The 23766-nt window shown below is 45.0% G+C and overlaps 1 protein-coding gene across 2 annotated transcripts in view; it reads right to left on the bottom strand.

The window, feature by feature from the left end:
* Positions 1 to 4394: 4394 nt before the first annotated feature.
* Positions 4395 to 23766, bottom strand: part of MPPED2 (metallophosphoesterase domain containing 2) — a 172574-nt gene continuing 153202 nt past the window's right edge. For both annotated transcript variants that reach the window (XM_070428125.1, XM_070428126.1), the window contains exons 5-7: positions 12014 to 12129; positions 8795 to 8908; positions 4395 to 5786 (exon numbers count right to left, since the gene is read on the bottom strand). In XM_070428125.1, the coding sequence (XP_070284226.1) occupies positions 5668 to 5786; positions 8795 to 8908; positions 12014 to 12129 (349 nt within the window). In that variant the 3' untranslated portion in view covers positions 4395 to 5667. The remainder of the gene's footprint in view (positions 5787 to 8794; positions 8909 to 12013; positions 12130 to 23766) is intronic.

Here is a 23766-nt window from a genome sequence, read left to right as displayed (position 1 = left end):
GTGCAGGTGGAAGTATTGTGGGCAGGGAGGGGCAGCAGGTGCTAGGACAGTGGGGGAGGGGCGAGGAGCGTATTAAAGGATGCTGTTCTGGGCAGGGGAATTCAGGGAAGGCTTCTAGAAAGTATTAGTCCCTTTAAGATTGTTGTTAACTAAGCATTATAGCTGGTGTGTGAAAAGGCATGTTAGTGAGCCCAAGCATGGAGCACTGGGTTCCAAGTCATTTGCTATTTCAGGAGCTTCTACTGCAAAGCTCAACCTATTGCCAAGGTCAGCCACTAAGGTCAGGACAGAAATGGGCTATGAAATCTCAGGCCCTTCCCCTTGGTAAGCAGGCTCTGAGAGCATTCGGATGCACCTCATGGTAACTGTGGCTTCATAAAAATCAAAGCTGATTGATGGGCGCAGGCCCTCTGCCTCCATGTGTTTAGTCTGCCCGTGCTTTTAGTACCACTGTGGCTGTGCTTCCTAATGGAAATGCATTTCTCACTCTCACCATTACCCAGATATAGATGCTCTCAGATCTAAAAGGCCACTTACCTCAAGGTCTTTGTCTTGTAAGGCATCCCTAATTCAGGAAGGAAGTGAGAAGGAGTCGAGAAGAACCCACCACAAATGTTTTGTCGGGTAGTTTAGAGAGAGAGAGGAGAGAGAGAGAGAGAGAGAGAGAGAGAGAAACAGGAATTTAAAGAGTTCAATTTATGTTTGGCTTGAGTTTGAAGCTCCATTACCCTGACTCAGTCCAGTTTGAGGAATTCACTTTCTCTAGTGAAGGGCACTCACACAGAAAAATAAGCTAAAGGCTTCTTTTTGCTTTTTCTTTTTTTTTAAAAAGATACTATGATTGACAATTTAATAAAACCTTCCATTTATTTAATAGCTCAGTGGGCCCAGGACCCTATTGATATTATCATATCAACTTTGACATCCATTGTGAAGTAGGAATTATTCCCATTCTATAGGCGTGGAGTCAGAGGCTGAGAGAAGCAAAGCAGCACCTCCAAGGTATCCAGATGGCATAACTAAGATTTGCAAACAAGCATGCCTGATTCCAGCGCTGGGCGCTCTTACGACACCCAGTGTCTTCCAGACTGGATATACACATGGATGTTAAAACACATGACGAAGAGCTGTCCAAGTTCAGAGTTAGACAAGGCAGAAACCATACATCCATCTCCCTTTCAGGAGGAGGAGCTGGGTGCCCATCAGAGTTGTTGTAGATGGACTGGTGGACAGGAACACTCAGAGGTCAGATTCTAAGGTTTCTTTTAAGTAATTTGGTTTAATGATAATAATAAGCCACAGATAAGTGGCTTAGTCTCTGCTATAAAATCACATTATTTCTGGCCAAACTGAGCTCTCCATCCAATTATCCCTGAATGACAAGCTGAAAAAGCAGTTCATGATAAACAATGCCAATGTGGGGCTATATCTTTGATTTGCTGTGTGACCACGGTGGTGCCACTGACCCTCTCTGAACTTCTCATGAGCTGCAGAGGCTGACTTCATACGGGCACTGGGAAAGGCTTTTGAATCAGAGGTTTTCTCTTCTGTGGAAAGACAGGATAGAGACAGAAAGGTAGAGGTGAAATCTTCAAAAGGAAGAGATAGTAGCGTTGAACTTCTGGAAGAGCAAGCACTCATAGCACTCATGCAGTGATCCTGCTACTTCTCTAAGAAGCTGACGTGCAGAAATAGCCTGAAGCCGCTTGTGAAACCACCCATTTATTTAGGGTCAGAGAAGCAAAGACTGTCGAGTCCTGGAACCCTCAACACATGGGCCCTCTACCCCCTGCTAAGCAGTGTTCCCAAATGCCTCAGCTCATAGTCAAATTCTCAAAACAAAGTACAACTTAACTCACGCTAGTTTAATAATTCAACAAAATGTGCCCAAAACTTTTAGGGAAGTGAGAATAGGGCATGAAAAGATACTGGGAAACCAAAATAATATATGGATGTAGACTCTGTCGAAGCAGCATTTCCTTGCAGGATAAGGGTTTGGGGAGGGGAGCAGTATTCTGGGCACAGCAAGTGTTTTATCTGCAACTGACAAATCCCAAATCCTCCAAGCTTCTGTTTCTCCCTACTTAGGACCTGGGTCACAGTATTTATTTACTTAAGTGATGGAGATGAAGGCAGGCTTAACGCTGGCCACCTGTCGGAATTAACAGTAACCTGCCTCTTAAAGCGATTTCAGCGACCCCGGACACCCAACAACTTTATAAGACAAAAGGAGATTGGGAGAAAAAAAAATTCACTATGGCGAGATGTCTTGAAGGGGAGAGAGATGCTGAGATCCACGGGTGCCATTTAAAGCAACATGAAAGAAGACAGGTCCCTTCCTATTCAGAGATTAGAAGGGATTTTGCAAACCATGATACCCAAACTGAAAAGACAGGCCCTCTTATCTGCCTCTTGCAAATGTCCTTGGGGCTCTTCATATTCTTATGAAGGGAGGTTCAGTATGGTTTCCAAGGAATGCAAACAAACACAATTTCTCAGAAATAGTGCCACTGTGCTCTTGAGGGTGAAGAGTCAACAGACAGGTTCTGCCCGGAGAATCTCGAGGCAGATTGGGGGACCTCATTTAACAAACGCACATGCACCATTCCTGGATCCTGGGCAGTGATCTCCAAATATTAACTCATATGACAAGTTACAACAAATTCACCATCACCCCTGAGACCGTACATACCTGGCCCAAGCAGCAGGGTGCCAGTTGGAGGTGGAGCCAGGACTCGCAGGCACCTGGCTCTAGGCTCTGCTGCAGGCAGAGAGGAGGTGGTTGGCCGTGATGTTATCACAGAGCTATGTTGATAGGAAATATCCCCAGTGTTCTATCAGCTCTGATTTCTGCTCCAGGGACAGGGTGATGAAAAGGGCATGAACTACGGAGTCAGACAGACCTGGTTTTGAACCTTCTACTTTCCTAGAGAAAGTTATTCAACTTTTGGAGCCTAAGTTTCCCATCTATAAAGGGAGGCTTAGGTAACCTCTCCCAAGGGTTTTGTGAGGATTAGAAACAAAATCTGAGGCCTGCTCAGCCGAGTGCCTGGTAATGGAAAAACAGAAAGTCTGTCAAAGCCATTTCTAAGGTTTCCTTGTTCCAAGGCCGAGCGGAGACAGCCTCCGGCCTTTGGACAGTCCTTCTGGCCCCGCTGGAGGCAGTTTGTGCCTAGGAAGTGGTGAACCTGGAGCGGCTGAAGGAAGCTCTGTCCCTGAGCCTGTAGATTCTGCAGACTGGCTGCTTCCTGCCCCCACACAGTGAAAAGCAATTTTAGTAAGTGCTAAGCTGAATTAGTTTGTGTCCCGACGTGCTTTCAAGGGCTGTGCACGCACACCTGTCATCATGATCAGCGCCCTGTTTCTGGAACGCCTGCTTTTCCAGAAGTCTGAGCCTAGCTCCTTGGTACAGTGACTGGATGAAATATCCATCCAGTCCACCTCTCACTCCATCTCCCTAGAAAGGGCCTGAAGTCACACCCTCTTCTGCTGATGGAGCAGGTCAGAGGAGGGTTCACTGCTCACAGAACGTCTTAGCTGCTTCTGTGGTTGTGAGCCACCTCCGGGTGGGAAGCTGGGGTGTCTGCTCTGCTGGCTCAGACAGCGTCCACCGCAGGCTCTCGGTGGAACTGAGACAACTATGATGGCCCGAGATGACTCTATGTGAGTCTGAGCTGGACTTCTGGCCTAGAACATTCTTTCTATTCTGCTGGTATTGAAATCAAGAATCGCTTTCTGGAATTACCCCAAAGAATCGCCAGTGGGTGGGAAGGATGGGAGGTGTGGATGAATGCAGCTCCACAGGCACCGGAACGTAGACTTTGGGGATCTACTGGAGATTCGAAATCATGTTGCTCCTCTTCAATGGCTCTTCAGAGAAAATAAAAAAAGAGGTAACACTGTTTTCCCTACCCCACGGCCTGCCACCTCCTGGCTGCTGCAGCATCCTAGTGGCACACATCATTAAAAAAACAGTGAGGGGGAGATGACCACTGCTCCTGGGGACAAATGGAAATGTGCAGCGGTTACTCTATTACCCCCTGGTTTGCTTTCTCACGACCACTCCCGTGCACAGTGGAAGCTCCAGACTTCACTGCATGGCCACTCTGTTCCCACAGAAATGACAATGGCCAAAGAGAAATCTTCATCCTCTGAAACCTATGGCAAGATAGATGACAGCGTGATGGAAGGAGAGAGTACACTGAGTGCCTTATCGATCCACCTGCCAGCCCGTGAATGGTGGGTAATAAAAATTTATTGAAAATTAGAAAAAAATGTCACTGATTCTAATTCTTTTAAAAGGGAGCGCTGATGTTGCATATGAATAACCCCTTCCCCCCTTCCACAGGGCTCAATCACCATCCTCCCACCAGCCAACCCTCCAAGCAGCACCGTTTTAAAAATCTTGCAATTTTATTTGCATATAAAGGCCGCTAGATATAGAATATCACAATAAATTTAAAGAAACAGCTGCTTTCCTAAATTTCATTAACAAGGTAACATAAAATAGAATAAAGCTCAACAGCATTTACAATGGGAAAACAGAAATGACTATTAGCGACAATATTTTGTGCTAGCGAAGATTGCATCGACACACAGTGCAAAATGGGGGGAGGGAGAGGAAGTAAGAAGACAATTCAGGGTATTTAAATATAAAGGACAACTAAGCCTTATTTTCGTTAGCTTCCATTGCATCCATTTAAGTCTATACACGCCTGTAACTGTACCTAGATTTGACTCAAGCTCTTTAAGACCTTGAGTTCTGAGAAAGTGTGTGAGCTCCTCAGCCTCCGGATGCCCTGCTATACAGCATCCCTTGCAGCTCTACCATCCTTGGCAATAGTAAACTCCTAACTTAGTCATAATACACAAAAAATACTTATATATATAAACCCATATTAAAAAGGAGTCTTGCACACTCTTTTTTTTGTACTGCATGAAATACCTGCTCTTGACAGATTCCATTTCCATATTTTTTAAAGCTAAAATAATTTAAAAGCAACAAACAAGGAGACCTTGCATAACCACAGTATGGATCTCACTAGCTAAGCCATCCTTTAAGACGTGGGCTGTTTTCTTCCCTTGACACAACTTCCTTTAGAGTGAGAGTGTGAGGGGAAGTCTATTTCCACGCCGACTTTTGTTGAAAAGATTCCTATAAATCTGGGCCCCATCTGCAGAAAAGAAGCATGACCAAGAAAACAATAATAACAAAACATCAAAAAAAGTAAAACAGTTCAAACAATACTCTTAAACAGTTGTGCAAATCTGGTTGGTTTTTAAAACACTGCCTACCTGTTTTCTTTTTTTCTTCCAGCTTAAAGCATATTAAAATAAGACTTTTATCACCTTTTAAAAAGAAAGCTTGGCTGTCCTTTGGCGAACACTAACAATTTACAATGGCGTGGCCTTTGAGAAAACAGAAGTCATTTTACAAATTCACAATGCTCCTCTGATTTCAAATGGATACCCCATTTAAAAATAATAATAATAATAATAAAGAAGAAGCACAACCTTTAGCATCATTTTTTGTTGTTGTTGTTCCAGCAATTTACAAAAAGAACTCACAGGATTTGGAAATAAACAAGTCAGAGAATGTAAATTTATAATTAGAAAAAATGGCAGTTTATAGACCTTCCCTCACATTCCAGTTGGGCATTCAGAGCTTCAGGAATTCTGTGGGTTTGGAAGGTCAAATATAATTGGAGGGTTGGTCGGTTGAAAGCTGACTGTACACGTTGAGGCATTGATGTAGGTTGTGTAACCGTCGGTCATGATGCCATAACCTGTGGGGAGACAGTGTCACGCTTACTGCCATATACATAAATAATAGTGACTCAATGCAGGGCCATCAGGCAAGGAAAACAAAACAAAACAAATCTATGCCAGTGGGAAGTGAGATGAAATTCACTGGAGCCTTCTCAGACATAACTGCTTTCAGAAGCGGCCTCCAGATTTTATTCTACTTTCTTAAAAAGGAGAATTCTCTACTTCAAAGAAAAGTGATTCATTTTTCCTTATTTAAATACTAGATCTGTCAGGGAAAAGGCTGTAAAATGCCTTTATTAGGGAGAATATAAAAATTCCCGCCCCTCTTTTTAAAATAGGATTTTCATTTCAAAGCCCTATGCTAAATAACTGCTGAGTTCTAGGGGACAGAATGAGTAACATAAACTCAGGGACACCCACACCCACACCCCACCACACTTCCAGACGAATGAAGAAGGAGGGCGTGTTGGGAGAGGAGGCTATGAAAGAATATCTACACTTGCCTCCATGGAAGAAAACAGGAAGTGATCATATCTTACTTGAAGTGTGTGGCTTTGGTCTGAATTCCATTTCATTCAAAAGAGTCAAGTAATCAAAGGTCCAAGTGACTTGGAGAAACATCACATAGGACACTGCTTCCTAAGCTCACCTGGACACCGGCTTAAGCTAAAACACTCCCCATATGCAGTATAGATCCCCTGTGACCTATTGGAAGAAAGCTAAGGCATTTTCTCTGGGTCTTTGGTAGGTACAAATCCTTTTATAATGTTTGACACGTTGAAAGTTTCAGCATGTTTGCCAATTTGCCCATTTCCCTGGATAACTTGTTTGCTTAGAGCAGTGGTTCTCAACCTTGGCTGCACATTAGAATCACCTGGGAATCTTTTTAAAATCCTGATTTCTGGGCCTCATCCTCTGGAAATTCTGTTTCTTTGTTACTAATGTGGCCTCACCCCATAACAAAGAAACAGAATTTCCGGAGGATGAGGCCCAGAAATCAGGATTTTAAAAAGATTCCCAGGCGATTCTAATGTGCAGCCAAGGTTGAGAACCACTGGCTTAGAGCCTCTGCAATGAAGTTTGTAACTCCATGTTGGTATCAGGCTCCACAGCACTAAAAAATATGCCTATGAAAAAATAAAATGACCAGGACTTACAGAAATAACTGAAAAGGGTTTTTTTTCTCCCCCTTCCAAATTGCTACAATTTCTCCAAGTAAGCCTGTGGAGAGCTTAATGAGGGTCAATGGAAAACTCTCTTAAGAAAAGAAAAGAGGCATTTAAACTGTGCACTGTTTAGTTCTGGGGTCAGAAAGTCTTGTTATCTCTCTCCATCAGGAGGCTGGTATTTGCCCTCTCTCTGCCCTCTTCAGCTGTCTTAAGCGAATAAAATCGAGACAAGTTTATTTGAATATGATCTCTTCCTTTTCAAGCAAGGTTATTATTTTGGGACTTCAGTGGAATTCCTCAATTGTCTAGCTAGTTTAAAGCTAATAAATGATTAAAAAAAAAAAAAAAGATGAAATGCAAACCCATAGGCATGCTGCAGGAATTCCAACCTGATCATTGCCCCTAGAAATGCTGTTTAGACATGAACTCCCATTCCCCCGCCCCCATATCATGCATCAAGCCTTAGAGAGGTGTGCGACTTTTCAGGGAACACAGCTCAGTCAGTGCAGGGTGACACCCACCCTTGGGGAGCTGCACCCCTGTTTTCCATCCACTCAGCTGGGGCCTATCCTTGGAGCTCGCTTACTATTTCTGGCCTCAGTAGGATGATTTCCAATATGCTCTGTATTACCTGCCTAAACCAGGAAGCCACTGGATTTGTGGGCTTTGAAAAGCAAACATGTTTGTGGGTGGGTTTTTTGCTTTTGTTTTTTTCTTCATCAGGTACACAGACCTAAACACCTCAAATGCAGATTGCTGAATAACTTTAGAGAACAGCTATACACAGGGGATGGAGAGAATATGGTGGTTGCCTAAGTACACATACCCACTGCACACAGACGTGTGTAACCAGGAGAGACCAGCAGGGCCAGAAAATTGAAGGCCCACAAAAGAGGGCTCAGTTCCCACTGGTTTGCAAAATGGAGGACAGACAAAACCTAGAACTCTGAAGGTCCTTGGAAGATTTTCGGTTCTGTGAACGTGACTCTAGCTTACTCGGAAAGGCAGAAAACGGCAACTGGACCAGTTCCCATTTAGGGGAGATTTAATTATTCTGTTTAACCTCAGCTGGAGCTAATAGTGCTAACGATTTCTGAGAAGTCTGAAATGGTTTTCTGAGGTTAGCAAGAAAATGTCTATTTGCAAATGTACTGGTTCCTGCCACTTCTGTTACACAGCTCTCTCTGCATGTCCAAAGTTAGTGTGTGTGTGTATTTCAGAGAGGAAGGGAGAGGGTGAGAAATAGAAACATCAGTGATGAGAGAGAATCATTGATTGGCTGCCTCTTGCATGCCCCTGACAGGGGATCAAGCCCACAACCCAGGCATGTGTCTTGACCAGGAATTGAACCATGACCTCCTGGTTCATAGGTCCATGCTCAACCACTGAGTCATGCTGGTTAGTTTTTGAAGACTGTCTTGTTTTCCTGAGTTGTTATGAAACACAGTATTTAAAAGTAGGAAGAGGCCATGGGAGTTATTTAGTCTAACAACCTTGAAGAGAAAGGCTGTCTTTTATTACTTCACGGCTGTTCTACTCAGTGGTTATCAAAAATTCATCATCAGAGCCCTGAAACTCCAGAAGTTGTTTAGGGGAAGTCTGGGTTTTCTATAAGGTGGGCTAGACCTGGTTCCTTCTCTCTACTCTGTTTAAAATAGAGCAGCTCCATATAAAATATTTATCAGCTTATGTGCAGGTGTTCCTCCTAACATTTTATGTGATGAGAGGGTTCCGCTGGTAGAAAGAGTTTGAAAACCACTGCTCCAGTTACTCCCAGGGCAGCCAAGGTCCCCACTGTGGAAGGAGATCATGGTTAATGACACAATATGTCATGAACTCCTTTCTTCTGGTCTTACCTTCGTGAATTCCACCAAACACGTGGAGCTTGGGTCGGACCCGCCTCTGCACTGTGTTTAAGAGCTCCACGCAGCCCACTCTCTGAAGCTCCTTTGGAACCCAGTCTCGAAAACCTAAGGGCAAAATGCAATCAATACTCTTAATTTTCTTTCTTCAGGTAAGGCTTCATTTAGACTTTCAGGAAGCCATAACTCACAGAAGGTTTATTACATTATCTGTAATCCTAGCCTCCCCATTAAAGCTCACAATGGCTTTTAAGGAACTTTTCACTTGTCACTTTGTCTTCTTTAGGTTCTTGAAAAAAAAAAAATTTTTTTTTGGTTTCCTTTTTTTTTTTTTTTCCTTCCTGTTAATTAACTTTTTTTTTTTTTTTCCTGTGAGGGATTTGATTTATTCAGCCATGGGTTTCAAATCTTCTTCATGAGCTCAATGACACTTATTCCTGGCAGCCCCATAATATCTCTTTCTATCCCAATTCAGTACCTTTCCTTTTTTATTATACGTTAGCAGTTTACTTCCAAGGTAATTCAGAGGAGACAATGTGTGAGGCACTGCCGGCAAACTGGCCACAAGATACCTAGCTCTCTTTAGATACATCAACTCTTAACCCTTCGAGGTTCCTGATGACCAAAGCTTGGGAACGCCAAGTTCCTCCTCCAGCCTCCTCTCTAATGATAGGCAACAATGGTGACCTTGTGGTGGCATGCAGGGAGCCAGGGCTAATTGACTATCTTTATGTAAAAGCCACTTAGTTCTACACTTAATGCAGAAAATCCATAAAAACTGACATCAATTATAGCAAAAGTCAGCTATTTGAATGATTATGATCCACATGCCTCAACAGGAGGGGGCATCAAGAAGGCAGGTGGGATGAAAGGCTAAATCATAATCAGTGGGAATCCATTCCATACCTCCATTAGGTGATTTCTATTATTTAGAAATGATCCAGCACAAAGGGACAGACAAGTTTATCCCACTTTGGCGAGACTGGGGAAATGAAGATTTAGCATCTCTGTAAAGACATGTTCCTTGGAGTGTGGGCAATGGCCAGAGAGTCTGGGAAGAACATCAGATAAAAATGGGGGCCCCATAAAAATCCAACCACGGGTTTTAAATTTTGTTAATTAGAGGGAAAAGTCCTTAGTTCACAGCAATTGGCATATTCCCTATTCCTTTGTGGATGTGTTTTTCTTGAAGGGGGTAAATATCTCATTTCATATACAATATCCAGAGAAAACATCTTGCTCACAACATAATAGTAAAGTCCTATGTTGTGGTGGCTTCCCTTCCCAGGAGGGGAAATTTCAAGGTCAACCCTCAACCCCCACTCCCACCTCCCTATCCAGCATTTGCATAAGAATCCCAATCACTATACTTTTATTTTGGAACTCCAGAGCTTACTCAACTCTACGCACAGCCACTCTCTGGACACTTCATTTTTACTATAAAGAGAGAGATGGTAGCCTCCCTTTTAAGGACACCTGAATTCTTAGGAGGCTAGAATTCAGACTCACTGTTATTACCACTTACTTTTGTACCAAAATTAATGACTCGATGAAGTCTGTGGATCACTCCATCTGTCCACAGTTATATTCCGAATAATACTTCAGGCATGTAAATGTTTCTATGCCGAGGATGCCCAAGTCCCTCACAGTAAACAGCCAATGGGGAATCATGCCTGCACACAACCAGGCTGCTTGGGGAAAGCACCAAGTTGGCTGGGATGCCATCGCTGGAGGATCTCACTGGGTAACTCAGAATATTTCACTAGCAACTTAATGCTGTAATTAGTCTCCACTGTTGCAAAATACGAAAATGAATTAATTATGACTTGATAAAGATTGTGCATAAGTAAAATCTTTTAAACCATGGGATGGGGTAATACGGAGGAGGGAAAAAGCACGGGAGTGGTGGTTCTGAAGCATTGAAAACGTCAGAAGTGTACAAATCTACAGTCTCTCATCTGCAACAGACCTGGTGCCCTTCTCTTGCTTTTCCAGCATTAAAATGTGCCACCAGTTCATGGCCTGGTTTGCCCTTCCGCTGTGTCTTTGTGACACACAGAACACTGTAATGGCGGGAAAGCAGCACTCGGCAGCTCGGAGGTGAAAATATCCACAAAGATTAAATTCCTATTAGGGGATGACTCTTAGACTTTTATTTTGGGGGCTCATAGGGGAAGAAAGGGACATGGGCAACAACCCCAAACCACAGGGAAAAAGTTGGTAAAATCACTTATTTCTGTAGTAAGTGTTCCTTATCCTCCTCTTTCCAAATCAATGTGATCGAGAAAACTTTTCTAGTACACCTACACATCTGTTAAGAGGGTATGTGTTTGTTTGTTTGGTTGGTTGGTTGTTTTTTTTTACCACAACTTAGAAAGAAAATTATCCTACTAAAAGGGAAGCACCTGAATTTCTGGAGCACAGCCTAGTTTGACAAGGGAGGATCCTGAGTAGATGGGGGTGGGGGGGGTGGGAGGGGGTGGAGTCAAGGTGGTAGTCATGCTTGGAATATCTGTGTGGCTAAGCCAAATCACTCACAAGCTCATGAGTAACTAGAGGATCATTACATAAGTCAAATGATCACCTTTGGACCTATAATCTGGGTAACTAAAGGTGGTCTGGAAGCACCCTGGCAATCTACACTTGGATTCAAGCTCTATCTAGGATGAGTATCCTTAAGTAAAATTCAACGTAAGTCCTTATTTAACACCTTGGCTAAAAGAAACAATGAAAGGATCCTTTTCTCACATAATCAGCGCAATGGCAAACTTTAAATATTTCCCAGGTTATACTATGATATGGGGAAAAAAAAGAGCTCCTTTAAACAAAAGTTTCCTTCATTTCACTACCATGCAAAAGCCCTGTGACTGGAAAGTCCCTGTCTTCCTTCCATTCCCCATCCCCTTACTCCAAAGTGAATACAGTTCTTAAAATAAATTATCAAGCTCAAAAGACTGTGGCGCTCCATACTCATTTGATTCTCCCTGACTTGACTAATTCAAAAAATTTAATTTCAAGAACACCTGTAAGCCCAGCAGAACTGCTGAGTTTAATTATCATACTGGGTTTCTTTAAAGACATCCACACTTTTCTTTTTGTATTCACTTTTTTTTTTTTTTAAGAAACATTATTATGGCCCTGACACATTTATTCATTATGCTTGGAGGGAAAAGGTGTCTCCTACCACAAAAGGAAAACCATCCCTTCACTTACCTAGAGGAGGTCCATGTGTCATGAGAATGTCGATGCCCTCGGGGATGAGGTTCCATTTGTCCAGCAGAGACTGACCTCTGGGTAGGTTAAAGCCCCATCCATTAAACCACGGGGTCCTTTGGGGAGATAATGCACATGGTATCAGGCCAGCAGAGCCTCGTTTCTGCCCTGCAATATTTCTCTCTCGAACATTCCCCCACGGTTTGCATGGCTCTCTTTTCTCTTTTTGATGGTTGGCCCTGGCAGCGGGATGCTTTTTTGTTGTCTGCTTCAAAACCAATCCATCCGAGAGCCAGTGTGGAGCCTGCGAATTGTTCAACTAGAAACGGGCACACTCGCCTTTGCAGTGGAGACTTTCCCAGCAGACTTCTATCAAAATCTTAACAATGCTTTGTCTCCCCCCAAACCTCAGAGCTTCCTAAGATGCTCTGCCCAGATCCGAAGCATTTCCACCCTTCCTGTAATGCCTCAGAGCTAAGAAATTCCATCCGTCAGTACCTCTTTTCCCCATCACTGTGGAACTACTTCCCCAGATAGATGCTCACTGAAGTCCTTGGAGAGAAGGACAAGTGCTCTGAAGGCAGAAACTGCTGTATGTGGGGAACACCTTGGACTGAGAATGCTGGGAAAAACATGGGGGCTCTGAGAGGTGAGAAGGGACGCAGTGAACAAAAGGCCAATGTGGAATTTTCTTCCTGATACCAAAGGGAAGGTTTTTGGGGACATCCCTGGTCACTCTGGAATCTACTCTCCTGACAGTGAGTATGAGCAGCCCCCGCCCCCCCTCAGGAACTTGTGCTCTAGAAATGAGGGTTTGGGATCAATGCTATTGGGGGGGGTGGGGTGTATTTTTATCTATCCAATAAGCATTTCTAACTGGAGCTGAAAACGTCTCTACCATTTATCATAACAGGAGAATGACCAATTTTTCTCTACAAATACCACAGGCTAAATGACATCAGAACAAAGCAGTTCCCAGTGCTGTCCTATTCCCAAACATCTAGCTATAACCATTAGTTTTTGAAACGGATTCTTTTGTTCTGTAGGAAAATTCCAATTTGCTACAGTGTACATATAAAAGACAAGTTGGCCAATTTTCTGGGTTAGCCTTTTCTCCTTCAACTTAAGCTGCCTCTTGCATGCCTACTGGAAGAGGTAACCCTGTGTACAAAGCCACCTGGGCAGTCACAGCTAATAACACAAGGTGCATTCTTATTCAAAGCCAGTCTCGGCCCAGACCAATCAGATTCTCTCAAGACTCTGAACTCAGAAACGCTGACCCACCATTTATTTGGTGGTGGACAAGCGTAGTCAAGGCAACTAAAAGCCATGTGAGAGTCCACGTAAACAGGTGAGAATCTCAGTTCCCTGAGGAGGTTTGAGAAAGTTCCAGAGATAAGAGACTGTGTAGCCCCAGTGAGAAAAAGAGAAACCAAGTAAGTATCTGACTTGGTTCCTAACTGCTTTCCAAGTTCCTAAGCCATCCTCAGGAAGTTTACTTGTGATAACAATAGTAATACAATAACAATAATTAGAATAATAGTTATTAAAGCTACTATTTATTGAATGTTTATGTCAAGGTACTATTCTAAGGACTTTGTTTAACAAGCTCTTGATGTGGGTACTATGATTAACCCCATTTTACAGATGAGAAAACTGAGGCCCAGAGATTTCAAGTAAACACAACCAACAGATTGGACATAAACCCAAGCAGACTAGTTCCAGAACCCATACTCTTTTTTATTTTTATTTTTTAAATATATTTTTTATTGATTTTTTACAGGCAGGAAAGGAGAGAGATAGAGAGTCAGAAACATCGATGAGAGAGAAACATCGATCAGCTGCCTCCTGCACATCTCCTACTGGGGATGTGCCCGCAACGTAGGTACATGCCCTTGACTGGAATCGAACCCGGGACCTTTCAGTCCGCAGGCCAACGCTCTATTCACTGAGCCAAACCGATTTCGGCCAGAACCCATACTCTTAACCACCATGCAATTCCTCTTTATACACTACCTGAATTAACTTACAACTTTCTGGATCTGTACTCTTCTGTACTCTTTCAAGGTTGAATGTTTTGTTGCTTGAAGCTAAATGTATTCTTAACTGGAATAATATATCTATGGCATGGTTCTGAAATCCAGCAATAAGATGGTGAAATAGACAGCAGTAAGATGGTGGAGTGGACACCAATGGTTTTTCCTGTTCAGTTCTTTCCTCTTTCTTTTGGTAACGGCATCCGAGTTGCCTGGGAACTGTCTTAGCCACCGCACAGATAACCTGGGCTTGAAAACCAAACCACCGCAAAGAAAGCCAAGTAACAGAACGCCTTGATGACTCTGCTGGACATGGGGATCCAGCTGCGCCTGAAGCCAATCGCCAATCGCCAGTCACATGTTACTCCCAAGTGCATAAACCAGAACCCCCCCTCCGCCCCTTTTTTAAATCAGCTTGAGTTAGATCCTGCTTCTTGCATCCAAAAGAGTCCTAATATGTATTGCATTTAATGTAGAAATGACCTGTGTGCCTACAATAGGCAATGATCTCTCCCCACCCCCAAGATGTTTACGTTCCAATTCTTGGAACCTGAAAATATGCTACCTTACATGTCAAAGGGGAATGAAGGTTGCCATGGAGTTCAGGAGCTAATCAGCTGACCCTAAGTGAGGGCGATTATCCTGGGTTACTAGGAGGCCTGGTGTAGCCACAAGGTTCCCTGAAAGTGGAAGAGGGAAACAGGAGGAGATTGAGGGATGCAGGTAAGAAGGACTCAACCTGCTGTTGCCGGCTTTGAGGCTGGAGGGAGAGGAGCACCAGCCAAGGAATGTGGGCAGCCTCTAGGAGCTGGAAAAGAAAAGGAATTCTCCCACGGAGCCTCCAGAAAGGAACACAACCCTGCTGACGCCTAGATTTCAGCCTAGCGAGACCGTGTCAGACCCCTGACCTACAGATGGTAAGGTAATAAATATGTGTTGGTTTAAGCCACTACATTTGTGGTGATGTGTTACAGCAACAATAGAAAACAAATGCAGAATCTAAAATGACTGAGCTGGCTATACAGTTCAGGGACTGTGAGTGGCCCTGGCCTCATGTGCTACCCAGCATACGTTTAATCAAGGCAGCCCTTCCACCGGCACACGGTCTCGCTCAGTTAGATACAATGCAGACGGTTTCCTCAGAGGAGAAGGCAGTGCTGGCTTCCTTACACAATCTGCCAGGGAGGCACCGGGCGTTGCAGGCATGTGGACGATGCCAGGTAGATCCTTCCAGAGCTCGAGTAGTCTGTCCCGTTCTCTCTTGTCTTCTAGGCCTCCCTGCCTTCAGAATCTGACACATTTTTATTAGGGTCTAAAACAGAGCTTTCCCAGTGTGAGATGCCCATCCTTTCCCCTGCATTTTACAATGACCCTTTTCCAAGATTTGTCTTAAAAGTAAAAAGAAAAAGAAAAAAGGCAAGTTCAGAACCCAAGGAAAACTCCAGTGAGCATTTTGGCCCATGAGAGAGAAAAATAAGCAAAAACATCTGTTTTCCTAGATTTTGAAAACAAGCGTCTGGGTCTATGGTTCCTGCCTGAATGGCAAATAAAGAAGGGCTTGAAAGAGCCCCAAGCACACCCAAGTCGCTGGTACAATGAGGGGCTCTGACTTCGCTGCCAGGGTCTGACTGCGGGCAGCCTCCAACCCCTACGGCATCCCAGGGGCTTCCAGCCTCAAAGAAACAGGACTTCATTTTTTCAGTCTTTCCCGTTTTCTCGCACAGATTTTCTTCTTAGAAACCCACAGCCCTATTCCCCCAGGAAAGGCTCAGTTTTACAACGGCACTGCCAAAGATTAAGACAGGCCCGTGGTCTACAGACGCCCCACATTTCATTTGGCGAATGTTAAGCTTGTGACAAAATCCAGAAGTTCCCGAGTTAAGGGGACACTTCAGAAATGCCTGGCTTTTATTTGGACTCAAACCTTGCATGTGTATGAGAGCAACAGAGAGTTAAGTTGTAGGAAAGGGAACATTTATCAAGGCCCTGATACGCTTTCCATAGGGGTTGTGCACAGACTATTAAATTTGATTTCTCACGACAATCCTTGAGCTAGGTATTATCAGCTTTATTTTTAGATGAAAAAAAAAGCTGACGATTAGTAATGTCATGTAACTTGCAAGCTCGGATTTAAACCCAGATCTGCTAGCTCAAAAGCCTGTGCTTTTCCCTTGCACAATGCTGAAATAAAACCATGTAGCCCAATTCCAGTTAGGATATAAAGTAAAAACAGGGCTGCTCCATATAGTCTCTCAGGCTGTGCACTGTACAACCTCAGAAGGTGCCTGGCATCGTAAAACAAAGTGTGACTTCAGCAATGTTGCTATGGCTTTTCTGGGATGTATTTTTGTTCCTCTAGATCAGGGGTGGAGAACCTTTTTACTGCTAAGGGCCATTTGGATACTTATAACATCATTTAAGGGCCATACAAAATTATCAACTTAAAAATTAGGCTGCTATATTTGGTCAAATGTTTAAGTAATTCACCCTAACGCTTTAGCAAATATACCCCTGGGCCGAACATTCCCCACCCTTGCTCGAGATAGATCCTTTAGGTAAGGCCTTTTTCACAAGACAGTGGCCAGGCAATGGGAAAAGCAGCCCAGGGAAGGGTTCCAGAGTTATCCCAGCCTGGCGCAATAAATGGGGCATACAGAAGTGGGGAGACCCGTGTGCTAATTCTCATTCTGGCATCAATTCACTAACTCACGTGGACCTTAAATAAGAGAAGGATCCCCTGTGGGCCCGTTTGCTCTTCTGAGACAAGAATGAGTGGGTGGGTTTGATTACTGGTTTTCAGGATTGCTTTTAGGATTGCAGACATCCTTTGCAGAAGCCTGTACCCAAAGCGGATACCAGCAGGGGCGCTCTTGCTGCGGGACTGGGAAGGAGCTCTGGACCTGCTGGCTCACTCAGCCCCTCCTCCTTCTGACCGACACCTCTGAGCACACCTGGGAAAGCCTGGCCCTTCATGATCTTCCTAGGAGCCCAAATCCTAACAGTCTAGAATTCTGTGCATACCATCCATGTTCCGAGTAAATGCTGTGAATCGCTTTCAATGAATTATCTAAATTGCCTGTATGGGACTGAGTCCAGTGTGGGAGAACTAACTACATAACTACCCAGAGTAGAGACAGAATGTGTCAGCATCAACGAAGGATGCCTTATGCAGTTGAGTTTCCACCCATGACACCCCAGCAGAGAGCCCATCAGGGGTTCGCTGGCACACATGTGCTGCAGTCGCATTGCATTCAACCTCCAGCGCCCCACAGTGGGTTTTGTTCTGTAGCGATGGGGTCAGGGGAGAAGGAGGAGGGAGGAATCCAAGGGAACAATGTCTGTTGCCTCAGCCAAGGACTTAATAATTAGCGGTGACTAACAAATACCACATGGGAATCAACTTGTAAGAAAATGTCCCACAAAGCGCCCTTTTGCCAGTGGGCCAATCGGAGCTCACAACCTACCTCCTCCTAGAGAGGGATGAGAAAACCCTGGAAGAAAGGGAAACTCTGCAGCTGCCTGAAGCTATTGGACGGAAGAGTCGGATGGATGGAAGCCAGGGGTGCTTTCAAGGTGCCCTCCCTCTTGCTCTCGGAATTAGAGGCACTTGGCCTCTCCCGGCTGAAAGTCAGGAGCAGGCGCTGAGGGAGTTCGCCGAGGCAGAACTTGTTTCCAACAATGTCAATACAAAACAGGTTTTCTGGGAGGAAGCAGGTGGAGATGAAATCACAGCAAAGGTCATCTGTGTTTGCAGTACACAGTGCTGTGGGCAGCAGGGAGGTGCCGGACCATAAATCCTAGGCTTGGACAGGTGAATGGCTGTTTACTCCCCCGCCAACTTCAGTGGGGGCTGGGCACACTCCAGGAAAGCGAGCAGTCGCTCAGCTCAGGTGGGCTGCTCGGGTTCAGCCCTGGTGTTATCAGTGCCAACCATTTCTCCAGGGACAGAGGGGTCCAGGGCAGGCTATAGCACAGAGACCTGGGACTCCTGCTCAGACAGCCTCCCAGGTGCCTCCAGCAGAGATGAGGACTTGGAAGCCCCAGGGGGCTCCACTGGAATTCTGCCTGGCAGCTGTGAAGGAGAAGATGCAAGGACTCACCTCCCAGACCTAAGAGCTGGTGTTCTAAGCATATCACTTAGAGGTATGTGACCCAGAGGGTTCTGTAAAAGTGAGCCACTCTTGTTTTGGAGACAGTGGGTCTGAGCATGGATCATGGAGTCCAAAGACCCATGTTCAAGTCCCACATGTGCTACTTACTGGCTTCCCTGAGCCTCGGTCACTCATCTTTCAAATAGGAGCAGACTATCTGCCTATGTGGATAAAGTGAGACACTTTAATGTAAAACTCTTGGCAGAGTATTGGCACAAAGCACTAATGTGCAGCTTTTAATTTGCATACAATATATATTAGCAGTATGATTGCAGGTACACACATATATACACACACACGCATACACACACGAGTTGCTCATGTTGCTTTTTCTCTCTACAATTTCCCAAGCTATGGCTCATCAAATCAGAGACAGTCCAGCTCCAGACTTTTTGAAAAGTCCCCAATGAATAGGCAAGCATTACTAGATGGCTAGATAGAGCCTGATTTCCTCCGGCTGATTACTTATTAAACGGCACTTCCTCAGTTCACTTCTGAGTGGAAGTTTTTCAGAAAGGCACTCCCTCGCTCGCTGCCTGGCTCAGTCTTGCATAGACAATCCGGTGAAATGTGCGAGCACAGGGCAAAACGGTTAGTCAAGGCTGCTTAGCCGCTAGTACAGGTGGTTAGATTTTGACAGGATCTTAAATGGGGGAAGTTCAAGGAAGAAGGTTACTTCGGGTCCTTGGAATATTTATAATAGAGGGGTCGGAGAGGTTCCCTGGAGGAACTGACACGCCGCTTATTAATGACATCACCGCCGCCTGGCACTTCCACTAAACGAAACCCAGGATCTGGGAGCTGGTTAGTCCCCATGTACACTTTCTTTTCTAAATGGTGGCGTTTCAGATACCTTCTCCATGTCTGGCACTCCCAGCTGCTGTGCCATCAGCCGGCCCATCTCTGCGGGCACAACACACCAGGTCCAAGAGGAGCTAATTTAACCACCGCTGGTTAGAATCACTCCGCACTTCACAGCGCCTCTCACATGCCATGGGGCTGTCATGATAATTCTTGATCTCTAGCTCACCTGACAGCTCAGCCCTCCCCTGGCTGCACAGCCTCCCATCCGTTAGAAAGCGCAGCTTCCCTGGCACCAGATGTGTCGTCCTGAATATCCGACGAAAGGCAGACACCTGGCCCGCTCCCCACCCCTAGCTTCTTTCCTCTGCTTGCTCTGGAGAGCCAGCCTTCCCCACCCCAGGTCCCTCCACTCGGCAGCCTGGAAGTTACTCACTTTCCCACGCAACTGGATAGATGCCTTGCATTAGCCCACGGAGGGACTTTGCACCTTGTGCAGCAACAAAGCGACAGAGGAGAGAGAGAGAGAGAGAGAGAGAGAGAGAGAGAGAGAGAGAGAGAGAGAGAACGAACTTAACTTCAGGGTGAGATTTACGCTCCTGTGCAGCTGCCTGGCCCAAACCTCGGAGGCTCAGCGGCCACCAAAGGCAGGCAGTGCCGGCTTCTCTTCGTTCTGACTCTGTAACTTGGTCTTTGTTACGAGGGCCTTGGGATGAAAAGAGATACTGTTTTGATAAAGGGCAGGCCTGCGTGAGTAATGTGGTCTGCATGCCGGGACAGGACAGAAGTAATCATACCCGAGATAGTCACCTGAGGCCCATGAGCCCTGAGCAGGGGCTTCATAAACCGGGGCGGCCCACACTGCGGCCTTTACAAACATGCCGACGGGGTCCCCTTTGTGTGACTAATAAGGAACGAGTGTCAGAATTAAGCCTCTGCTGCCCATTTTCCTTCCCTCTTCCCTCTCCTGGAAAGGAGATGATGTCAGCAGAGTTTGCCTCAGGAACCAACGGGGAAAATCACTGTGACCTGTTTTTGAACTTGGTGTGCCCTGAATTATTAAAAATCACAGCGCCCGCCCGGCCCTCCCAAGCATACCTGCCTTTAATCTTATAAACAAGTTCATAGCAGGAAGAGGAAGGTTTTCAGTCCATTTCCTTCCCACAGGGATGGGAGGGAGACCGTGCCCATCCATTACACGGCAGGGCAGGGGACAGACACGCAGGACTTCTGCCTGGGCGGGCAGGTGAAGCCGGTGTCACACATGCCTTGGTGCTTCCAGTTGTGTCTCTCTGTTTTGTGGCTGAGGAACCCAGGGGACCAGTGCCAGGGTGCCTGGCCAGAGGGTGGGCTCTGGCGCAGCAGCTCCCGAATGGGAAGTATAGTGACATCTAAGCCTCAGCTGGGAGAATTCCTCACACAGGACATCACAGCACCCATCATCCGGGTTTCACAGAAAAGAGGAGGCTCAGTGGATGGCGAGAAGCAGAAACAGAAGAGCAGCATTCACCGTTTCCCTTTGTGTTTGCAATCATTTTTTACCATGGTCTAATATAGATAACATAAAACTTTCTAACCATTTTTAAATGTATAATTCAGTGGCATTAAGTACATTCACAACATTGTGCAACCATCCCCACCATCCCAAACAGAAGCTCTGTGCCCATTAAACAGTAGCTCCCCATCACGCTCTGCCCACAGCCCCTTGCAACCAACATCCTACATTCTGTCTCTATCACTGTGACTATGCTGGGCACCTCATCTAAGTGGAACCATGCAACATTTGTTCTTTGTTATCTGGCTCATTTTCCCCTAGCATAGTGTGTTCAAGGCTCACCCAGGCTGCTGCATGGCTATGCTCGAAATTCATTCCTTTTTATGAATGAATAGGATTCCTCTGCAGGGGTATACAGCATTCATTTTCTCAGTTAAGGGTTCTGAAGGTCTAGGATGTGCCAGGCACTAAGGTAGGCACGGATGCTAAGTCTGAGTCCTTATCTTCATGAAGTGTGCGGTTCCTGGGTTGAAAGCCCAGTGAGGATGGGCTTGGGGTGGTATTTGAGTTGAACTAAGTTCCCAGGATAAACCCACAGCTCACCACGTCATAGGTAAAGTTGCCCTGGACAGAAGTCTTTAAACTCTGGCCTTTACTTCCAAGTAACCTCATTTCAGAGTAACTTGGGGAACATCTGAATGACCTGAGAATTCATCCAGCAATTCCAAGTACAGACTGTCCCCCAGGCCAGGAGCTGACAAGTGGCATATTTGGCAGGATTTCCCTCATTTCCTCATGCACACACGTTCATAAGGCTCTTCAACTGAAACCAGGACCACAGAACACAAAACCACATCCTAGTAAGAGATGGAGCCTGGAGGGCAGCGTGTGTCACACACCTGGCTGGTTCCGAAGCACAGGACAAAGAGGACAGTGGAGGAGGTGGGAAGGTTGCCAAGTACTCAGGCAACTCGGCAGAGAGCACCTGCAGCTGCCTCACCCCCCTTCCCCGCCCTGGAGACATGTCACAGAAACGTAGCAGGTAGAGAGTGTTTTTCTAACTTAGATTTCCCAAAAGAGGAGAGAGAGAGAGAGAGAGAGATGAGTTCAGGATTAGTTAGATTTTGTCTTTACAAAGCTAACTCTTAAAAATTGATGGACAGATGAAATCTCTAGTCCCCAATGGAGAATAATACATCATTTTATTATGTGTAACTTTGTTTAGAATGTGTGAGTGTGTGTGTGTGTGTTGTCACGTACTTTTACATCACTAATGCTGGTTTCCTTTTATACTATTTCATATTCTAGGGCCCCAGACATATAGCTGGGAGGATTATGCTGTTAAGAAAGTTTGCCACTTGGAAAATAGATCCAAAGAGAATAAGTGATAAGTGGACAATAAAATACTAGGTAGCCATTAATTAAACATAATAAGGAAGCCTGGAAGCTCAGTGACTTCAGTCTGCTTCGCCACTGTGTCCCTGGCACCGGGCACAGAACAGACACTTAAGGATTTGAGCTGACCTGAATTAAGAATGAATGTTCATGAGGAGTTTATAACTTACATGCAGATATGTGTATTCTTGGATGGTCAATGGAAAAGCAAAGTATCAATTTGCTTTTCAGTATGAATTCAAGTCTGCAAAAAATGCTAGGGAAAGAGAAACAGACCAACATGCTGAATGAATGGCTATCTTAGGGGTGGGAGAAGGATCAAGAACGACTTTTCCCCCCTTCTTTCTGTTTGTCTATTTTCTACTTTTTCTATACTGACTTTATATAATTTAGGAAAAAAAAATCAGTGTATAAATCTCCATTCAGCCAAATGTAAGTGGAGCGTGGAAGGAGATATCTGGAAATTCATTATCTGCTTAGACTAGACTCTGACTGCAAAGCAATTTCCTCCTGGGGGTGAAGAAATTGGTGGATTTGGGGCACTTTTGCTCAGGAAGATGATGTGGGGCTTGCCTTTTCTTTCCCCTGCTCACCACCATCAGTGGGAACAGAAGGGCTTCTTCAGTAGCAAAGGTCTTGTGTTCATTCAAGTATTCAATACACACTTATTGAGCGCCTGCTGTGTGCCAGGCATCCTCGTGGTGGTTCACCTCGTGATGGTTAAGCTGAGGAATTCCAGCTTAAATGTGGGCAACATTACATAACTGCATAGTCCTTTTGACAAATCAATCTCACATTTACCAGTTCACAATAAACCCAAGTGGTGGGCAAGGTATTCATTTGAGAGAAAGTAATATACAGAAATAGAAATTTCAGTAACTTGCCCAAGGTCATTGACGGCTGAGACGGCATGAACGTAATTTTGTAGTCCAGTGATTCCATGTAAAAGGTTAAACAATAGGTCTGGGTTCAAATTCTGACCGTTATCTGCTCAGCAGTGTAACCTTGGGCAAGTTTTTCCGTCTGATCTCAGATTTCTCTTCTCTAAAGTGGGGATGATAATACCAGTCACACAGATTGGGTGTGAGAATCGAATGTGATAATATATGTAATGCATTGAGCAGAGTGGTTGTCCTCTACTAAGAATCAGGTACCAACTCTTATTGTCATCATCATTATGGATGTTACTATTATAAATATTAATATCACCAACTCTTTGGTTTTTGTTTTCTATTTTATCTTCTTCGTATCCCTACCAAAGCGTACCTTCTCTCCATTTCTCAGATTTAGAATGTGGGCACCAAAGAAGTGGCTGAATCTGTCTCGAAGCAACAAGTGATGGGATAGCATTCAGGCACTGTGGACCAGCTTCGAATAAGGGAACAGCACCTGGCTCTTCCAACTTACTTGCTACATAACCTGGAGCAAGTAAGCTCTCTGATCTCCTGCTTCCTTAACTGCAGCGGGGTACCAATTCCTATGAAACTTGCAAGGTCACCAAACAAACATGTGTGTGTAAGTGAGTAGCAACTACAGGGAAAGTGTCTTCTAATCCCCACATCACTGGCTGCCCATGTTGCCTGTTTTTGCCATTTGAAAAGCTCAGAAGGACTGGACTAAGTGACAAGTAGGTCAGATGTAAGTTAAACTGTTGGCCCCATTTATCTACCATTTTGGCTCGAAACGACTCGTTTCAGTCCAGGCCATTTAGCAGAGTGAGAGAGCTGTGACGGGGCACGGGCAGTCCACACCATCAGAGGAATGAGTGAAAAGCTGAAGCTGCCCCTTCAATTCAGAGGTTAAAGCAAGCAGACAGACCTGGTGTCTCCCTGACGGTGTGCCAGCCAGCCATGTATTATTAATTGGGCTCAGCAG

Source organism: Myotis yumanensis, unplaced genomic scaffold (genome assembly GCF_028538775.1).
Source record: "Myotis yumanensis isolate MYYU_CA2020_CCGP unplaced genomic scaffold, mMyoYum1.0.hap1 SCAF_10, whole genome shotgun sequence".
Taxonomy (NCBI): domain Eukaryota; kingdom Metazoa; phylum Chordata; class Mammalia; order Chiroptera; family Vespertilionidae; genus Myotis; species Myotis yumanensis.
This window is presented reverse-complemented; position numbering and strand designations above follow the sequence as displayed.